The 20344-nt window shown below is 38.4% G+C and overlaps 2 protein-coding genes across 3 annotated transcripts in view; one reads left to right on the top strand and one right to left on the bottom strand.

Annotated features, from left to right (window-relative positions):
* The window catches only part of scg2a (secretogranin II a), a 30333-nt gene extending 19318 nt beyond the window's left edge, over window positions 1-11015 (top strand). The window contains exons 1-2 of one of the 2 annotated variants that reach the window (XM_017438868.3): window positions 6166-6367; window positions 8852-11015. In XM_017438868.3, the coding sequence (XP_017294357.1) occupies window positions 8860-10683 (1824 nt within the window). In that variant the 5' untranslated portion in view covers window positions 6166-6367; window positions 8852-8859 and the 3' untranslated portion in view covers window positions 10684-11015. Of the gene's footprint in view, window positions 1-6165; window positions 6368-8851 lie in introns of those variants that run through there. The other variant, XM_037973413.1, reaches the window with a different exon arrangement.
* A 108-nt stretch (window positions 11016-11123) lies between these two features.
* On the bottom strand, window positions 11124-18881 carry ap1s3a (adaptor related protein complex 1 subunit sigma 3a). The gene is made up of 5 exons (XM_017438869.3): window positions 18779-18881; window positions 16983-17161; window positions 16349-16457; window positions 12946-13083; window positions 11124-11260 (listed from the first exon to the last, which is right to left on the bottom strand). Exons 1-5 carry the CDS (start codon window positions 18779-18781, stop codon window positions 11225-11227), a joined length of 465 nt encoding a protein of 154 aa, XP_017294358.1. The 5' UTR covers window positions 18782-18881; the 3' UTR covers window positions 11124-11224.
* Window positions 18882-20344: the final 1463 nt, after the last annotated feature.

Raw genomic sequence — 20344 nt, forward strand, 5'->3', positions numbered from 1 at the left:
CCGGGGTAAACCCCAACGAACAGGCACCAAGATGGGGGGGCAACAAGTATGCCCACTCCTGCTCGGCGCCTCTCACCGGGGACAATTCCCGAGTGAAAGGAGACTGCTGCACTCAGCTGCTTTTGCACCAAATCAAACGTACTGGTGTTGTGTTGGGACAGCTGTAGATCAGTGGTTCAAGCAGTTGTCTTCCATTGAGGGAGTCAAAGGTTCTAGTCCACCAGTACGCAGTCACATGTCAGTGTCCCTGACATGACACCAAACCCCTCATTGCCTTCAGTGTGTGCCCCATTGGTGTATGATTGCAATCTAAAGTTCTGATTAGACTCTATAGAACAATTTATTCCGATTAGTTTTGTAGAGATGTTATAGAGTGCTGTGGATGGGTAAATGAGGAGTTGTAAAGCGCTATGAGCAGCCGGGTGGACTAGAAAAGGCCCTATATATATATTTACATTTTGTAATCGGTTTCTGTTTACCAGTAGCACTGCCAAGAACACAGCCACAGGCAATTAATGTGACAGCTCAGGTTTGTCAGTAAGAAACTGGTAGTGTCTGCATGTGTAAGTGTGTTAGTCATGAGGGAAAACTGTAATTAGTCTGAGGTAGACATTAGATTAGAACTGTCTTTTGTCCTGGTTTATTTTGAGGCTTTGGTCCTGAAACAGATTCAGTGTTAATACTGGAAATATATTGTCTTTGTGCTCTTTTAAGAAAACAGGAGATTGATACTAACATTTTTTCTGTAATTAAGTATAAATCCATACAAAGGTTGTAAATGCGACAAGACGAGGGCTTTAAAGTTCCTTAATGAGTTTGAAATGATTGCTGCGTATGACTCATTGGCTTTTGTCCTCCAACTCTTCAACATACGGGTTTTTGAAGTAAAAGCTTTGTTATAATTATGATTTAAACAGCTCTAAGCTCTAACACTAGACTTTTTATCCAGATTTGATCACTGTATTTCAATAGTCAGATAATTTGTGACTCACTGTAAACATTAACGGGATGAAAAGACAAATGTTATATGCTGCAGTTGTAACAAGGTAGAAAGCAAATGCCATGTCATAAAATATTAGATAAGCAGGCCAATAAATAACAGCAAGAGCTCTAATTTTCACACAGCAGCCAAATTATGAATGAAAAAGCTCAAACACACTCTCTCTCACACAGCTCCATGCTTGACAAGATTTGACAAGCAGCCAAAAATAAAGACCAGTGGAGGCTGCCCGATGGCTAGAGTGTATTCTATCGCCTTTACACAAACAGACACACACACACCCCTCTGCAGTCCCCCCGCCCATCTTGGACTTTGGCAGAGGCTGTGTGTGAGTCATCTGTTAATTTTAACTGTCTCTGTCCCTCTCTGCTGCAGCAGAGACTCAACAAAAGTCAATGACAGCAACACTTCAAAGACTCTGTCTCCCACACACTTCTGTATTTCTATCCTAATTAGGACATTGTATTGACCTTCATTAATTTCTGTAGCTTAATCCTGACCATAAATCTAACTATTACCAGTTCATCTCGAACCTTAACCTAAACTCAATTCAAACTTTAGTCCTAAACCTAACCCCTAGTCCAAACATGAACTTCCATTGTATTTGGACCCAAAAAGACTACCAGTCCTGACAAGGTAGGTGATTATAGCAGAAAATACCCTAAAAAAGGTCATAAAAACAGTTACTGAACATACACACACAGAAACTACACACTAGAAGGAAGCAAATTTGCATACTTCAGAAAAAAGAAAAACATATCAGTGCATCATGACACATAAAATAACCATTGAACCTACTACTTCCCCAAGAAAGATAACAACATTCAAAGTGCAAAATATAATTAAACAATAACAACAAATAAATAAATAAATGATGATTAAAGAACAAATAAAAAGCTTAACAAAGTTAAATACTGAGAGGGTATATTCATTATAGAGAAATCTTCACAAAAGGAGAGTGGATCATCAGGGTGGTTTCATTAAGTTTGGTCTCTAAAGAATGAAGTCAGATCTTCTGACTTTCACAAAATCTACCCAACTTTGCCACCATAAACTAAATTGTTCAGTCTTGTGTTGGAGAGAGGCTGTTATGTTTTCCATTTTGTACAGTATATGTCAAATGTTTTTTTCATCCAGTCATCTAGAGTTGGTTTGTCCTGTGATAGCCAATTTCTTGTACTGCTCTTTTACTTGCTGTTAACAAAATGTTCATTAGATATTTGTTTCGTTTTGAAAATTCTTGAGGTATACACCCATAATACATAAGCTTGCTCTATAAATGAATATTCTGCTTGAAAATGTCTTGTAGGGCACTATTTATTTATTTCCTGAAGTCTTTAATGCCTGAGCAATCCTAAAAAACATTTATATTTACACATTTTCTCCAACAAGTAGGAGGATTTCCATCATAGTGGCATTATTAAGCAGGTGTATTAAAGAATCTTATTCCATCCAAATTCTCACCATTGTAATGATTTATTATATGTCAATTGGTATCTCCATACGCTTGCCCATTCCTCCTTGCTTTGATATGAAGGATTTAATTGTTTTTTTAAATCTACTAGGCATTTATAGATAAGTAAAATAATTTTCTCCTTAAATTTTAAATTATAGGCTTTGGTAAAAATTTCCATTTTGTGTATTCTTATCAGGAATTGGCTGCATTTTTGAGTTAACAAAAATTTTTACTAGTAAATATCAATAAAAGTCCTTTTTATCAAAAGAATATTTTATTTTGAGCTTTTCAAAATCATTTAAAATGTTGATATTTATTATTATGCAGAGAGCAGTAATCCTGTTGGATATCCAGTCTTTAAACCTGGCATCAAGGTTGTTTGGTGTAAAGTCCAAGTCATATGCAATCCATTTTAAGGCTGTAATGTCATTCTCCAATGTATTTTCTTTTACAATGCTTTTCCATGATTAAAGGTTGTTTTCATCCACCGGTTATCAATATTATTTATGAAACTTTGTAGATTTGCATCTGCCAGAGCTGCCTGTACAGGAATAGGTGTTGCCCTTGTTTCAATGTTTTTCCATTGAGAATTATATTTTGGATCACACCAGTATACTGTACCAGTGGTCTTGCTTGTGCTGTTAAATAATCATTTCTATGGAAAGGTAGTCCCTAACCTCCTCTTTTTTCCAGTTGTAAGATCTCTTATCCAATTCTGGGTCTTTTACCTTGCCAAATATACCTTGTTAATAGGTTATCCCATTTATTTAAAAAGCTCTGATTAATTTTAAGCGGTAAAGTCTGGAATAAGTAAAGCAGTCTGGGTAGTATGCTCATTTTAATCGAGTCAATTCTGGAGCTGAAACTTAGAAAAGGAACAAGATTCCATCTTGTAAATCCTCCTTTATTCTTTTATGTGTGGGAATATAATTGTATTTGGATAGTTTTGGAGGTCTTTTGGTATGACAATGCCCAGATATCTTAATTGTTCAGTTTGCCACGTCAATGGATGTCTGTCCTGGATTTCCTGTGGACTATAATTGTAGGATAACAGTTTTATTAATATTAATTTTGTACCTGAATAATTGCAGTAAGTTTGGTAAGGAATAGGTCAGTTGTTCTACTTAAATCAATATATGATTTGCATAACATGACAGTTTGCATTTTATCCCTTTAATATTTATTTCTTTGATGTCCTCATTTTGCCTTCACAATTGAGCTGCTTGTTTTAGATGTAGTGCAAAGAGCAATGGTGACCATGCACAACCTTATCTTGTTCCTTTTTCTAGAGTGATTCTATCAGATAAATGACCGTTAACTTTTATTCTGGCTGTAGGGTTACTATACAGTGCCTGTATTGTTTTTATGATTGTAGTCCAAATTTATTTAAAACCCTACAAAGAAAATTCCAGTCAACTGAATCAAATGCTTTTTCAGCATCTACACTTATTATTGCAGCTTTTAATTATTTTATTTTGTACATGATCTATAACATGTAATGTTCTTCGTGTGTTATCCAGTGTATGACGTTGTTGTATGAATCTCGTTTGAATGTGTGTAATATTTCTAATATGGCTGCTTGTCTGGCCATAATAGAAGTAAAAGGCCAATAGTCAATATTTAAAACAGATTTTGGTCGGTATGATCCACAATCCAGTTTATTTTTGCCTTCTTTGGGTATTGGGGCGGCAGTGGCTCAGGAGGTACGGGTTTGTCCTGTAATCGGAGGGTTGCTGGTTCGAGCCTTCGCTCCGTCAGTCTCAGCCGTTGTGTCCTTGGGCAAGACACTTCACCCTCCTTACCTACTGGTGGTGGTCAGAGGGCTCGGTGGCGCCGGTGTGATGGCAGCCTCACCTCTGTCAGCCCGCCCCAGGGCAGCTGTGGCTACAATGTAGCTTACCACCATCAGTGTGTGGATGATTGTAGTGTGAAGCGCTTTGAGGTCCTTGGACTAAATAAAGTGCTATATAAGTGCAAGCCATTTACTATTGCTGATATTATTGCCTCCTTCCAACTTGGTGGTGTTTGTGCATTTTTTACGACCCAGTTTAACATAGGCAAGAGGATTAGAATTAATTATTATTGTAATTCCTTATACCATTCTGCTGTGTAACCGTCTGACCCTGGCAGTTTTTTAGTCTACTTATTGTGTTTTTTAATTCTTTTTCAGTTAGATCCAATGTAATTTCTCTGTTCTGTTCCTTGCTCATAGAAGGAAGTTCTAGTGAGCTCAGGTAGGTCAGTGGTTCCTCTGGGGATTTTTGAATATAGGGTTTTGTAGAATATTTCAAAAGCTTCCTAGATTTCATTCAATTTATTCTTTAACACTTTTGTTTTGGGGTTTCTGATGCTATAGATTGTATTTTCTGCTGTTTTCTTTTTTAGTTTCCATGCCAACACCCTCTGATGGTTTATTTTGATAACTCAGTTGCTGCGTTAAAGCTTTTTGGTTGGTTTGACCAAACATTGGTTCAAAAGATTTGACCCAATGGTTGTGCTGGAGATCAGCCATGACATTCATAACAGCCCACCATTTTTAAGCCAGAAGTTGACCAAATCTGACCTGACTGAATCACTGCTTTATCATGTAATAAGTAAAGATAAGATGGTAAAAGCAACATGTAACAAGATCCTTAACCTTTGTTAATAACTTTAGTTTGCATTAGTCAGTGAGTTTGGTTTCTCAAACTAACATTGGCTGGTGCTGTCTAGCTAACATTATAGCAGTTTGCACCAACTAGATAGCATCAACCCAAGTTCAGACTACAAACATTATAAACTACAAGCACTCAGAGAGCACAAACCTTTACCAAGACCAGAGCATGATTAAAAATAGTTTGATCCAGATCATAATGTGGATCACCACATAAATTTAATTCACTGTTTTTGTGACAACCATAACATTTATAAAAACATTCATCCAAATGTGTTCATTAGTTTTTATGTGATCTTACTAACAGACAGACAAACAAACCAACAGACACAACCAAAAACATAACTTCCTTGGCGGAGGAAACAAAAGGGTCACATGTAGAAGCACAGAGACGTTATTAACAAAGGGGTTACCTGTGACCCTGACCTTTGACCTCATAAACCTTGAAATCAATCAGCATCATCTTTGACCCATGACTTGTCCAGCGGTGCACTTTGACATCCCTACACAACACTGTTGCAAAGTTAGAGCACTAGGTCAAATGTTACCTTGATCTTTGACTCTGTCACCTTGAAATCAACAGTGATCACCCTTGACTCATGAGGTGTCCAACTGTGGAGTTTAACATTCCTGTTATACAGTTGCACAGTTAGAGCAATCACTTCTTGCTTCTACCATGCTTGACAAATATCATGAAAATCCATTCAAACGTTTTTGAATAATCTTGTACGCAGACAGACACAGATACTACTGATAACTTTCTTGGCAGACATAATCAGAAAAATAAAGTTCAAGCTCCTCTTAGGTATTAAATGCTGTTTACTTGAGCCTCAGAAGGTTGGCTTAATAAATAATAAGAAAAAAATGAATAACTTCTCTTTCAGAAAGACCTGTAGTTCTAAGTATAGCCCTGTTATTATTCATCTCATCATCAGTTTTAGCAGCTGCAGGACAAACCTTGTCTCGGATTTGGAGCCTGCTCAAAGACACAAATGGTGTTGTTTGGCTGACTTCAATGAACTGCGCGTGCGCGTAGAGCCAGCGTTGTGTTAATACATGTGCGCGAGTAAAAGAGAGAGAGAGAAATAACGAAGAAGAGAGTGTGTGTTGCGTATCTGCTGACGCACGAGTCATGTGACGCCTCTAATAGCACGAGGAGCTGTCCGCGGTGCTGAGACCAGACTCAAACGAACTGCGAGGGAGAGAAATGCTCAGCTCACCCACGATCCTTCGACACACGAACTAACTGTGAAAAAAGGTAGGACTCTGGGTTCTTATTAATGGCTCGAGGGTAAACCCGTTTCCAGTCACATGGCAGGCAATTATTTACATTTTTAAAGTTTCTTAAACTAGCTTTAGCTCTTTACCAACCTGATGCTCCGCTTCAGACGCAGCGCGGAGATTATGGTTTGTTGCCTGCAGAGATCCTTTGTTCTCGTTTCGCGATTGGATTGATCGGGCTCCGTAGGCTAATAATGATTATTAATGTCCTGTTATAAATATAAACAAATCACTGCGTACAGCTGATGCGGCGGGATAAACTCGGGTCGGAAAACACAAATACAAATGATAAACATCATGGCGAAAGAACAGCAATTACTTGACGCTTCTCCTAAAGTTTTTGCCACTAATTTAACACCGTCTGCTTTTAGCAGGCACGTTTATTCAACGCAGCTCGACGCAAAATGTTTTAACTGGAATCAAAGGTTGAGGAGCAACAATAACATCTGTCCGTTCGGAGGGTTTTCGGGATGAAGGGGAGGTTTCATGGGAACATCAGCCTGACCGGGTTCCCTTGACAACAGGGACGTGACTCACGGACAGTTGACGACTAATAAGATTTGCATGGAGCTGGATCCAGCTGCTGGCAAACAGGCAGCATCAACCCAGACTGAGGCTCCAACACCTCTGACAAGCAGGGGGATGGACAACATACAAACACTGAGACTGTTGAAGCTCGAGCTATGGCATTTAGAATGTTTTACCCCCCGAAAGGTGCAGGTGGGCAATAATATTTTTGTGTGTGAGTGTATGTACCTGTTGCTAAATTATCTCGTAAACTATTAGATGAAATTAATAAAACTTGCAAAAAGTAATCACTGGATGAACCTCTACAACTGATTAACTTTTGGCATCAACCCAATTCAATGAGGCTGCCACAGCTAACTGACCTCAAAAAACACAAAGTAGGTTAAACTGTCAGGATTTAGGTTTGGTTTTGGTTTTTCTTTGAGGTTTATTTTGTATTTGGGTTATTGTTTTCATGTTTCGTCTTTCTATAGTTTCTACTTCTTGTGTTCCTGTCATTATTCACTTCTTGTCAGTCAGTCACTTGTTTACATGCCACGCCCATCTCCACCTGCTCCTAGTTTGTACTCACTCACCTGTGCCCACTTCCCCTAATTACCCTCCGCTTTAAAATCTGGACATTTCCTCCATTTCCTCACTGGTCCGTTGTCACTTTCACATGCTGTCAAGGTTCCTTCCATGTCTTGCCTTGTCTGGTCATTTGTGCTGCATTTTGGATTTTTGTTGTAGTTTGGTTTTGCTGCCTTGTCAGTGTTTTGTGTTTGTTTATTTTTATTTCAAATAAATTATTTATTTCCTGGAACCAGGGTGAGTCTGCGTATTGGGTTTGCCGCAATCTCCTACCAACCTGACATAAACTCAGTCAATTGTACAGACATTGAGCTAAAATTTGGTTTGATGGTAGCCACGACAGAACGCCAACACACATTCTGTGCGCTAACAGATTGTGCAATAATATCATGGTTTAAAATTTTGCCATTAACTATTTCAAGTCAACCCTTTCTGTCTCTTAGCAAAATATATCATGAACCTCTAGAGGGATTTCAATGAAAGAATTAGAAAATAATTATTGGCTAAATTCACATGCAGATCAATCTCACTCCTATCCCACTGTAGGGTTGTTAGGGTCTCTGTTTGTCTGTGAGATAGAGGGAAAGTGTCTGGGTTTAATGCTCCATTGTAAGTTTTAGAGAGCTGAAATCTTAGTCCTCCTTCATTTAAAGTTGTTTGTTTTCTTAGATCTTTGCTTAGAAACTTTGCCATAATCTTTGGAGTCAAGCCTGTTTTTTATCAAAATATCTCATGAACCACTTGGCAGTTTTTTTATAACTTTCACAAAGTAATCATTGGATGTACATCTACAACTGATTAACTTTTAGACTGAACTTAATTTAAGATGATTACTATAGCTATTCAACCTTAGCCAGCTGAAAACAAGCTATAACTCAGATATTGAGCTAAAAGCTGATGTGGTAGTAGCTTACAGTCATTACCTACACCATGCTCTAAGCGTGATTTCTTGTGACATCGCATGAGATCAGACATAATGTTATTTACAAGGCCTAATCAAAATGGCCTCACTCCCATCATTTCTTAGCATAAGGCAATGCTAGTTTAAAAAGGCACTGCATGAAAGGCAGTGGGTGATATTCATTCCTTCAAGAGAATGCTAGGTTTTTAATTTTATTTCTTAAACAACCAAATGTGCTGACTAAAAATTGCTTAAAATCTTCAAAGCTGTATAGTTTACTTACAAGGAATTTAAAGGCTAAATTAAAGATGCTATAAGAGGATTTGATTTAAGACTGTTCTATATGACGCTATCTTCAGACTGAAAATGTGATCAATGTCAGAGCTGTAAATAGTGAGAAACTGTTAGCTTTAACATGTAAAGGTCAGTGATGACTTGTGCCTGTTTATCTTCCCACTGTAGACATCACCATGCCGTCTCTCCCTCAGACACCCAAAACAAGCAAGCCTCTCATGATCTGTTTGGCCAACCTCCTCTTGATCCCTCTCCTCTTCACATCCTCTGCCGTTAAAGCGACTTCGCTCAGAGACCACAGGTTGCGGGAAAGTGAACCTAACCCCCAGAGAGGAGATGTCCTTGTGTCACCTGATGAAGACATGCTGAAAGCCTTTGAGTACATCCAGAGTCTCAATCAAAGAACCCGTCTCGGCACGGGGCACAACGTTGATCACACGGATGATGCTGAAAATCTGCATGCCCTACTGAGACTGGCTTCTCACCCAGTGCAGAGCAAAGATGATGAGGAGGAGGAGGAGCAGGAGCAAGAGAGAGGGGAGGATAAGAGTGAAGAGTTGCTCCAAGCTGTGCTCAGCACCCTCCAGCAAACAGAGCAGGCCCCCAGGTCCTTTCATCTCATCACAAAGGGACCAGGCACAAGTCCTGGCTCATTTCCCAGGGTGCAGAAACAACACAATATTGTGCCCCACGAGAAGCTACCTTTGATGTTTGAAGATGAGAAAGAAGGTGAGGGGGAGGACAGAGAGAGACCCAGACATGAAAGCCTCCTGAAACGCACCAATGAGAATGTGGAGGAGAAGTACACGCCTCAGAACCTGGCCACACTACAGTCTATGTTTGATGAACTGGACAAGATGACCAATACGAAGATCCTTCATAAACGCCAAGATGAGGAAGATGACATGGAGGATAATGATGTGGAAGAAGACGAAGATGTGTTTAATGTAAGGAATGCAGAATATGATGACATAGATAGAGACTTTGCAGACTGGGGTCCTCTAGAGGAAGAGGAGGAGGAAGATGAAGATGAAGACAACAGACATGAGTTTGATCGAGGGCTTGATTATATCGATGACGATGATGAAGAACCTAATGAAGAAGAAGACAATGAAAGCTATCTGGTTAAAAGGTCAAACAATCCAGACAATGTGGCCAACTTTGTGGACTATTACCTCCTGAAGGTTCTGGAGAAAGCACAGGAGGAGGAGCAGAAACGAGAGATTGAGGAGAAAGAGGAGAGGGCTGAGACTCAAGATAACATCCAACCACAATTCATCTACCAGCTCATCGCCATTTCCCAAAAATACCACATCCCACCTGCAGACCTGATGGAAGTGCTCAAAACTGGAGGCCAAATAAATCAAGACAAGTTGGGAAAGACAAACGGACCATCTAGAACCGAGACCAGGTTGTCTCAGTTACTCTCCAGAAAAACACTGAAGATTCCTGAATCTAAATTCTACAGCAGACTTCCACCTTACAAACAAAAGACCCCGGAGGAGCTGAGAACTCAAGAAATCCTTAAAATCCTGGGTATGGAAGGAGCAGATGATCCAGCTTCCACTAGGAGTCAGAGGCAGCACAAGAGCCCCCTGTTACAGCTTCATGCTTCGCCTGCTGGGCGTTTAACGAAATCCATTCCTAACCAAAGGCGCCTTCCCAACACTTTCACAGATGACTATGATGACACTGTGGACGAGGATGAACTTGCAGCTTACCTAGCAGCTCAGATGTTGGCACAGTATCCCAAACCTGCTTCTAGCAACAGCAAGGTGACTCAAAAGATGGATGATGTTGAACAGAGCATGACAAGCTCTTTTGAAAAGGCACTAGAGGAATACTTTGATCTGATGGATGCAGAGAAAAACCCAAAGAGACAGGATGACAAAACAGGTGAGGAGACACAAACCAAAGGCTCGAAGAATGAGGCTGTGATGAAAGTGCTGAGCTACCTGAATCCAGAAACAGAAGAAAGTGATGCCAAAACAGCCAAATGAATATAAATAAGGCTATATATATATATATATATATATAGTTTTAGTAGAGGGAGAGAGAGTAAAAATTAAGTATTTTAAAGAAAAACAGTCAGTTTTAGTTATTCTGTAGTTTCACAAAAATATTATTTATTAGAACAAAAGCAAGTGTTCACAGTTTTATTGGTTTTACTGAATCAGAATGAGTATGACATATGAGTATGTGTCTCATCAGCCTTACACACACAGGAAGTCAAAATCAGTGCTCAGTCTTTACATTCACTTGTGTTTTTTGTAAATATTTCTTAAATGTGATCACATGTGATACACTTGAGGTTAATAAAGCATTAACTTTATTTTTCTTTCCGGCTAAGTGTTTCTCTTTTGATTCCATGCAAAATACATCAATCCAAACAAGAAGAACCAGGCAGGTCATGGGAAATAAATGCACTCGGATAAAGTGGAAAAATGTTTTGCAATTCTATTTTTGTTGATTAAAAAGGAGTTTTTACGAAACCTTTTGCTTCAAGTCTTAAAAAGTGAAGCTTTCTGGTCGACTGTTGGTTCAGTAGGCAGGTTTGCTCATGTACTCTTCCATTGTCTGTGGACACAGGAGATGAGAATATATTTCAGGTCTCACAACAAAGCATGCAGTGCTTTGACAAAGTTTTCACACTTTGCCACATTTTGTCATGTTACAACCACAAATCTTAAATTCAAAAATTGAAATTCCAGTTTATTTAATCACGACAGTGTGCAGTTATAACATACATACTGGATTTAGCCTTCAGCTGATTTTTATCAACTTTTTTCATTTACAAACTCATAACAAATTACAAACCCATTCACCCCTCCACCACCCCCATCCTTACCATATTAAAACATAAATTGCTATTGTTAACTAATGTAAACTAGTGACTGAAGTGGGCAAGGAGTAAAATAGAAAGTATTTTACTAGAGCTTTATGTGATAGACCAACACAAAGGAAAATGAGACGTGGTTTTTTTTTTCTTTCTTTTTTTTACTTTTCTAAAAACATCATTCAAATTTGGCATGTGTTTGTTTTCTACCTCCGAGAGTCATTACTTTATAGAATCACCTTTCTTTTAGGGCTTGTGTCTAACAGCTCTTTAAAATAGCTCAAACTCAAATTGACTGGACAGTGTCCATGAAGAGTAATTTTTCAGTCTTTACACAGATTCTCAGGACTGGACTTTAATTGGACCATTCGAACACATGAAGATGTTTTCATCTTCACAGTTCCATTGTAGCTTTGGCTGGATGTTTTGGGTTACTGTCCCGCTGGAAGATGAACTTCTGCTCCCGTCTCAAGTCTTTTACAGGTTTTCTCCAAGGATTGGCCTGTATTTAGCTCAATCTATCTTCCCATCTCCCATCTTTCCTATCTCTGCTGCAAACAAAACAACCCCACAGCATGATGCTGTCTCCACTGTGTTTCACAGTAAGTATGGTATGTTCAAGGTAATGTGCTGTGTTAGTTTTCTGCCACACATAGCCAGCCAAAAAGTTCAGTTTCGGTCTGATCTGAGCAAAGCTGTGTGTTCCTCATGTTTGTAGTGTCCCTACATGACCTGTAGCAAACAGCAAACAGGACCTTTCTTTTAGGGCTTTCTTTCAACATTGGCTTTCTTCTTGCCACTCTGGATGATCTCTGCAGCTCCTCTGGAGTTACCATGGGTTTATCAGCTGCATCTTAGATTAATGTTCTCCTTGCCGGCCTGTCAGTTTAGGTGGATGGTCATGTTTGCAGCTGTGTCTTACGCTTTCCATTTTCAGATGATGGATTGCTTTGTGAGATGTTCAAAGCTTGGTATACTGTTTTATAACCTAACCCTGCTCTAAACTCCTGAACAACTTTATTCCTGACCTGTCTGATGTGGTCCTTGTTCTTCATGATGCTGTTTAGGCACTAATGTTCTGTCACAAACCTCTGAGGCCTTCACAGAACAGCTGGATTTATACAGAGGTTAAGTTACACACAGGTTGATCAGTTTACAATTAGGTTACTTCTGAAGGTCGTTGGTTGCATTGAAGTCACAGTATAACAGTAAAAGAAGTGACTATGAATTTTTGACACTTTTTAGATATTTGTTTTGTAAAAAAAAATTGAAATCCATGAATCATGCACTACTATGTGTTGGTCTTTCACATAAAATTCCAGTAAAAAACTTTGTAGTTTGTGGTCGAAACAAAGAATGTGAAAAATTTCAAGAGTACTTCTTCAAAGTACTGTATTTTAGCTGATAGTTTGTTAAATTACTATACCTCCTGCAATGTGTCAGCTTCCTCCATTGACACACCCACTGCAAATCTGGAAGTTTCTAAAATTTCTCCACCCATAAGGAACTCATCCAGGATGAAGTAGGCCTTCTCAAAGTTAAAAATGATATCCAGCTCACACACCTGAAGTACAAAACACACACCTGTTAATTCAGAGAGGTACTACGCAATCGTTGTCACAAAGGTCACAAATACTTATTCAGTTTTAGAAAGAAAGCATAGATGAAAGATGGAAACAGGTTTCTTTCTATAATGTTCCATAAAGAGGCTGAACATTAAACAACTTCTCTTCTTTATTTCTGTTTGGGTTTTATAAGTATGATGATGGACTGTCTTCTAAATAAGACAAGCATCTCAAAGTGAAAACAGAGTAAGGGCACAAAGTGGACACCAGAGGGAGTATGGTACTTTTAAGTCAAGAAAATAAATGATTTCAATTCAATTCAGTTTGTTTATATAGCTCCAACTCACAACAAAAGTCCTCTCAGGGCACTGTACAAACACAATAAAAACATTTCATCTGTTACTGTTGAATCTGTAGAGTCTTGACCCATTATATTGTGGATAAAACAATTATAACACACAATAAATGCTAAAGAAATTCCAGATAGCAACTAGTGGGTTTCAGAATGACCATTGCATAAGCACCTTTAAATCCAATATCATAAAATAGAAAGCTTATGCCACTATAGCAAACCTGCCAAAAGAGGGTTATCTATCAAAACTCACACACCAGGTAAGGAGGACGTTACCACAGAAACATCCAGGAGACCAAAAATATCCCTGATGGAGCTGAGCAGCTCCCCTGCAGAGATGGGTGGGATAGGATGGTAGTCCAGAGGACCACTATCAGAGCACATTGCACTAAACTGGAAACCAGGAAAAAAAAACAAGCAATGCTTAAAAAAGGCAGACCCTTTGGAATTTTCCGAAAGACATACTGGAGGCTCCAAAACCATCTGAAAGAAGGTGAGACCAATATATGGACATGTTTTTGCACCCCACTGTAAAGCCTAAGATATTCTAAAACAAAGGGTCAAATGCAAAACTTAAAAATGACAATAAAAGGTTTATTTACAAAGTTTTAAACAATCTAACTTTGCTTTTGACCAAAATAATAGTATGTCTATGAGAGACACTTTATTGTTGCTTAGTATCAGCAGAAAAAAAGAAAAAGATTAAAAAAAATTGTTTCTCACAATCTGAAAACAAACTTTCTGAACTGCTACTTTGGCAATAAATGTGTAAAGTCTGATATATAAAACGATCATTCATAAATTAATGTAATGAAACATAGTAGTAATAGTTTAATATGAATAAAAAGCTAAGATGGACATGTTCTACTGTAGCTCCTGTCTTACAAATATAATATGTTATAAATAGATAATGGGAAGCAATAATGGAAAACACCTAAACAGAAAAACTCAAGCAGGTACTCTCAACATTCTACTTTTTATGTAAAAGATGATTTGTTGTTGTTTTTAAAGTTTGTAAGGTACAATACAGTACCCAGTACAGCAATCCTTTGTAAGTACAGCAGCAGACTGGACTGAGTTCATTTGTCCTTAGTGATGAGAAAAGATGGGATGCATCACAACTTTTATTTCACTCCATTGAAACACCAGGACTGATACAGCAGAGGAACCTAAATTTAACTTTTCTGCAAAGGGAAACCCATGCACCTGGATAAAAAATCATGTGATGAAATAAGTTGTTTGAAAAAATGAAAGAATATAAACAAAAATCTTGTGATTTTGATCTAATTTTAGTTGTAGTTTTGAGTGTTTTATGTTTTATGAAGAAGACTTTATTTGCATTTAATACCAGTTCTGCCCACTGAAAGGTTAAGAAAAATCGCAGACACTTTCTTTTGCATTACAGTAATACTAATCTTTCTGAAAAAATATTATTTTCACCTAAAATGGATGAGGTTGTTTGTTTGGGTACCAGGGAAGATGTTGTGTTCTTAGGTTTTCATATTGAATGCATTTATGTTCTGCTCTGCTTCTAGTTCCCAGAGAGCCCAGCGGTGACAGCACAGGGCAGAAGAGACTACGTGAAAAGAGTAAATGACAGTAAGATTCAGAAGATTGTGTTCTGACACAGTTACTGTGATAAAGTTCATGAATTTAACCAACATCTCCTATTTCATTATAACTTCCACAACAAAATGTGATACCTTTTCAGAAGTTGCAATTGTTTACTATGCTGTAAGAAAAACCTTTACCTTTACAGAGAACTGAAATACGCCACAACAAAAGCGTGTGTTTTGCACCCACAGAGCCAGATTTAACATAGCTAATGAAATAAGGGTTGGTTTAATACTGTTCCTCAGTACTTTATACTGGCATCTTTCTCACTTTTGCTATATTTGCACCTCTCACTATTTTTCAGTATGTTTCTGTTCTGAAGAACAAAAGGTTAAATAAAGCATTCCTTCAAGGAAGGCTTATTTTCCACTTTCTTTTATGCCGGAGTTTCAAACTAAGATCATCTTATGATGAGAGAAAATGAAGAAGCCATTTTAGTCAAACCTTTGTAAACAATGTTTACATGTTTAGTATGTGTTTAGAAGAACTCTCAATTCTTACCATATTAAATTTTGGCTCAATATCTTTAAAATTGACTGAGTTATAACCATTTTTCACGCATCTTGAAATGGGCTGTTCATATTTCTGTTCTTGTTATGATACTGTACAAACTTTCGTTCGTTTTCGAAAGGGTTCTCAATTTCTTCGGGATACTCATGGAGTCACGCAGCCCAGTTACTCAAGGTTTGATGTTGAACATGTTCAAAACATTTGTGCAACTAATTTTTTTTTAATCACAATAGTCACAGAGTCATTGCATCTCTCCAGCCTGTCACAAGAGCTCTAGAGCTTTAACACCTGCATGGGAGCTCTCCTCTGACAGAAAACATCTGATATCTGAGGTAACCAAAGTAAATTGCCTTCCTAAAACGTGGTCTCGTGGCTCTCTGGTCATTTGATCCTAAACACACAGCATTCAGTGAGACTGCAACAAAAAAGGCATATTTTCTCACAGTGTTAAGATACTGCCAACAGTCACAGCTCAGTGAGACACCACATTATCCCTGACCTTTACCCTAAACCTTGTCTTTGCCAGTTCACACCTGAGCCTAACCCGAACTTAAACTTAATTCCCACCTTAGCCCTAAACCAAACCCCTAATCCAAAACTAAGGTTCCACCATACTGGGATTGGGCTTCTATCCTCAGTTGGACAACTGGTCCAAACCAGGTAGGTGATTGCTCCTGAAAAGGTAACAAAAACAATAATGTCCTTTTGACTTTCTTTTCAGCAGTGGGCGATAGGAATCTGAACAGGCTTCTAAATACTGCTGTTCACACACACTAAATTATACTTACATTGCCAAAGTATTTATCCAGCAGCTCTACGTATCTGTGCAGAACCTCAAGTGCAAGCAGTTCATTATCCTGGTCCTCCAGTCCAGCACAGAAATACAGACTAGCATACCTGCATCAAAAGACTAGAAAGGTTAGCTGACACAGCAACCGTTGGTACAGAGGTCAAGTGTAGCAACAACTCCAAGGACAAAAGGCCCCCATCTAAGTTTGTTTCTTCAATTGTACGCAAAGATGAAATGTCTGAAGTAGTTAACATATTGACATTTAGACATTGTTAATCTCCTGTTTAAATTAATATTATTTCGCATAATAATATCCATATTTATTAATTAATGTATTTCTGTTGAATCAGTCAAAGATGAGGCTTAATTTCAAGCATTGAAAAAGATACAAGCACAAATATACCCTCTAAAAATTAAATATTTAATACGCTGCACAAATTTAATTGGGATTTAATCTTGGATGCGGTTGCATTATATTTGGATGTGTTCTTGTTGTTTCATTCACCTCCAGCCATTTTATTTTACAGTGAAAAACTAAAGGAGGAAAAGCCAGAAAATGGTAGCAAATATGTTGCAGACATTATATAATGTATCTGTGGTGTGTTTGGATAAAATGTGTTTTATACAACCACCTCTTGTAAACGATCTTGAGGTCCTTCCAGTGGAGGAAGTTGCAAGTTCGTGGCAATCGAGGCAACACTAACATCATCATGTCCCGGATCACCTTCTTCTTCTCCCGGTCTGACAATGGCGTGAACCATTTCTGCAGTCTCAGCTTCCCCTGCCGACTGAACAGCAATAGGAAGCGCAACTGTAAATGAAAGAAAGCCAGGGAATGAGTAGAAAACAATGACTTCTTAAAAGTATAGAAATGTTTGTCTTGTGATGTTGATAATTATTATATAATGTTGCTATTATTTATTTGGAGTCAACTCTTTCTGTCTGTTAGCGAAATATCTCAGGAACCACTGAGCCGTATTATTTAATAAAATGTTCAGGAAATAATGAATACACATCTACAACTGATGAATTTTTGGAGGTAACCCAAACCAAGATAGTGACAACAACTAATCAACATTAGCCAATGCAAAAATGGATATATATATATATATATTCAACATGGTCAATTTTATAGATACTAAGCTAAAATTTGACGTGGTAATAGCTGAGAGTCGCTGGGGCTGTGTTGACTTAGTGGTCAGTGCCGCAGCCTTGTAATTTTGAGGCTACAGGTTCAAGCCCAGGTTGCAGCAGGAAGTGAAGTGAGATTTATTTATATAGCGATTCAAAGTGCTTTACAACAGAAATAAAAACAGAATACTGCAGGTACATAATGAAACACAGAAAAAAACACATCAATTATGTATAATATAAATAAAATGTAGGATAATCTAAATAAAATCATGAAACCAGACATATCTAAACATGAGCTGAGACAGTCAAAATAGTAGCTGAAATAATCTAAATGAAATCATGATAAAGTTAAAGCTGAACTAAACAACAATTAGGAATCTAACAATCCAACGTGTGGCGTAAAACAATTGCCAAATCCTTTGTGTGAGTTTGCTTGCTGTGGAAACCCCTGAAGAAGAGATCAGCCGAAACAACAACAATAACTGAGAGTCATTCACAACACATACACTAAGTATGAAGATGGGATTGTGCTTAATGTTATTTTCAAAGTAGGATCATCTCAGTCTATAACTCTGGCATGAAAAGTGTGGGTGATATGCATTTTTTCAAGGAATGCTACACTTTTTAATGGTTAAGAAAAGTGCATTAAATAATGAAAACAGGTTAAACAACTTGTGTATAAGCTGCCTATTCAAATGTGGTTAATATATAACATGAAAATAGATAAAGCAGTAGCTTACATGCACAATAAAACAAAGAAAAACAGAAAAAACTTCCCCTTTACAGGCAAAGATAACACTACTGGATCAAGAGCCATTAGATTGCACAACTAGAAATGTGGAAGATCTCCAGGGAAACTTGGCACATGTAATGCACCTTGGAGTGCAATAACACAGTAAATACATAAGGCTTCTGCTGTGCAGGGGCAATTAATGTTAGCTCTTTGCCCAAAGGTGTAGCAAAAAGCAGATCAGCTTATGTCTGCAGAAAGGTAAAGCAAGACATGTGAGTTAACAAACTCTCTCAGTTAAAAGCCTCATTTTAACAGGATGATGTTATGTAAATATCTGGTGCCACAATCAGATTTGCGTTAATTTAACAGCCTGACAAGTTGACATCCAAGTTTTCAACACAAACCTACAAAAACTGGACAAAACAGATGGATTAATTTACATTTATCAACCTAAATATTAAATAACCTTAACTTTTTGGCCAAGGTAAGCATTAGAGATTTTAGTGTTAGATAAACAAGATTGAGTAAACCATATGGAAGGAGGAAAAGTCAGATTCTCACCATTTTGTAAGTCTGCAAAAGTCCACCCAAACTGATAAGAATGCAGGAGCAAAATACACCTGTCTATAAACCTGGGCGTTTCTTTCTTACTGGAATGGTTTCATGATGGTTAATCTTCCCATACTGAGCCCCTCCAGCAGCTGATTGGCTGCTATGGAACGTCCGGGTTCAACACTGAGCGTAACACCCAATGATGTTCAGACTAGAATATACGTCACTGGGGGAAAGCGTGTGCCTCTATGGCAGGCCATTTTAACATAAAATCGGCTTTGTCTGACTATCTGTAATTAAATTCTAGATATCTAAAAATGAGTTTTGACTAGTAATCATTACATTTTCACTATCCATAATGGCAATTTAAGATAGACCAGTAAGAAAAAAAATTCAAATATCTTTAGATACATTTTGACCTGTCAAAATGCCTTTCAGGATATCTCAAATTATGTCACCACATTCATCATTTGAAGGGTCACAAATCCATAATTACAATTCAAGATATCTTGAACTGAATTAGTCAAAATTACAATTTTAGATATCTGAATTAAAGAAATTGCATGTTAGGGCCCCCTAGTGCTGCCACTGAGCTGTCCAAACTGTTGCCTGAGGAATTTTGGATGGCTCCATGAAGCTGGATGTTCTGAAAAGAAATGTTAGAAAATGCCACATATAGAAAGAGCTCAGCAGTGTGGGATATGCAGAGAACTCGAACTTCGTATACTTGAAGAAATCTGCAAAGACACACAGGCTCTTCAGGACCTTTCTTACTGTCTGTAGGTACTTGTTTTTCACATTCCCATTGAGTTCTCATTGAAGGCTCTTAGTGTTAGATTTGTGTGTCTGGTGTGTTTGACGGTTTCTAGAGCCTCGGGTATGGACAAGTTACTGTTTCTCTGTGGTGGATCAATGCTCCTGTTGCTTGTAGGCTTGATCTTATAGCCAAGTATGTCAAGGATCACTGTTGTAGTCAGCTGTGGTGTACTGGCTTATTGGTCACCTAGTATACGCTGCTATATCATCTCTGTGATGGTGTCAGTAGGGATATTTAGAAGTGCTGCATTTGGATGGTGGGGATGATAGTATCTCCACTCTGACCTGCTGTCTTGGCCCCCCCCCCTTGCCGTAGCATTGGTGTTGTATCTTATCGATCTCTAGGTATGGTAGCAGGTCAAATGTTGGAACACTGGGTTCAAAGTTGTTTCATAGTTAGTCTGGATGATGGGTATTTATGTTTCCCATAAAGCCCCTCTCTCTAAGTTTGCTCATATAGTAGCATTCCAAAAGTGTTGAGTTCTCTGCCCTTGTCCATGAATGTCTTGTCCCATCCATCCATCCATCCATCCATCCATCCATCCATCCATCCATCCATCCATCCATTGTCTTCCGCTTATCCGGGCTCGGGTCGCGGGGGCAGCAGCCTAAGCAGGGAGACCCAGACTTCCCTCTCCACAGCCACTTGGGCCAGCTCCTCCGGGGGAATCCCAAGGTGTTCCCAGGCCAGCCGAGAAACATAGTCCCTCCAGCGTGTCCTGGGTCTTCCTCTGGGCTTCCTCCCGGTGGGACGTGCCC

Source organism: Kryptolebias marmoratus, linkage group LG2, assembly GCF_001649575.2.
Source record: "Kryptolebias marmoratus isolate JLee-2015 linkage group LG2, ASM164957v2, whole genome shotgun sequence".
Classification (NCBI taxonomy): domain Eukaryota; kingdom Metazoa; phylum Chordata; class Actinopteri; order Cyprinodontiformes; family Rivulidae; genus Kryptolebias; species Kryptolebias marmoratus.

What these genes read in the sequence shown, in the direction of transcription:
- ap1s3a (XM_017438869.3), bottom strand. An exon ending in CTCAAGATCGTTTACAAGAG is followed by an intron (nt 16,458 to 16,982) that starts GTGGTTGTATAA and finishes CTTTTGATGCAG; the next exon opens with GTATGCTAGTCTGTATTTCT. An exon ending in TGGATAAATACTTTGGCAAT is followed by an intron (nt 13,084 to 16,348) that starts GTAAGTATAATT and finishes TTTGTACTTCAG; the next exon opens with GTGTGTGAGCTGGATATCAT.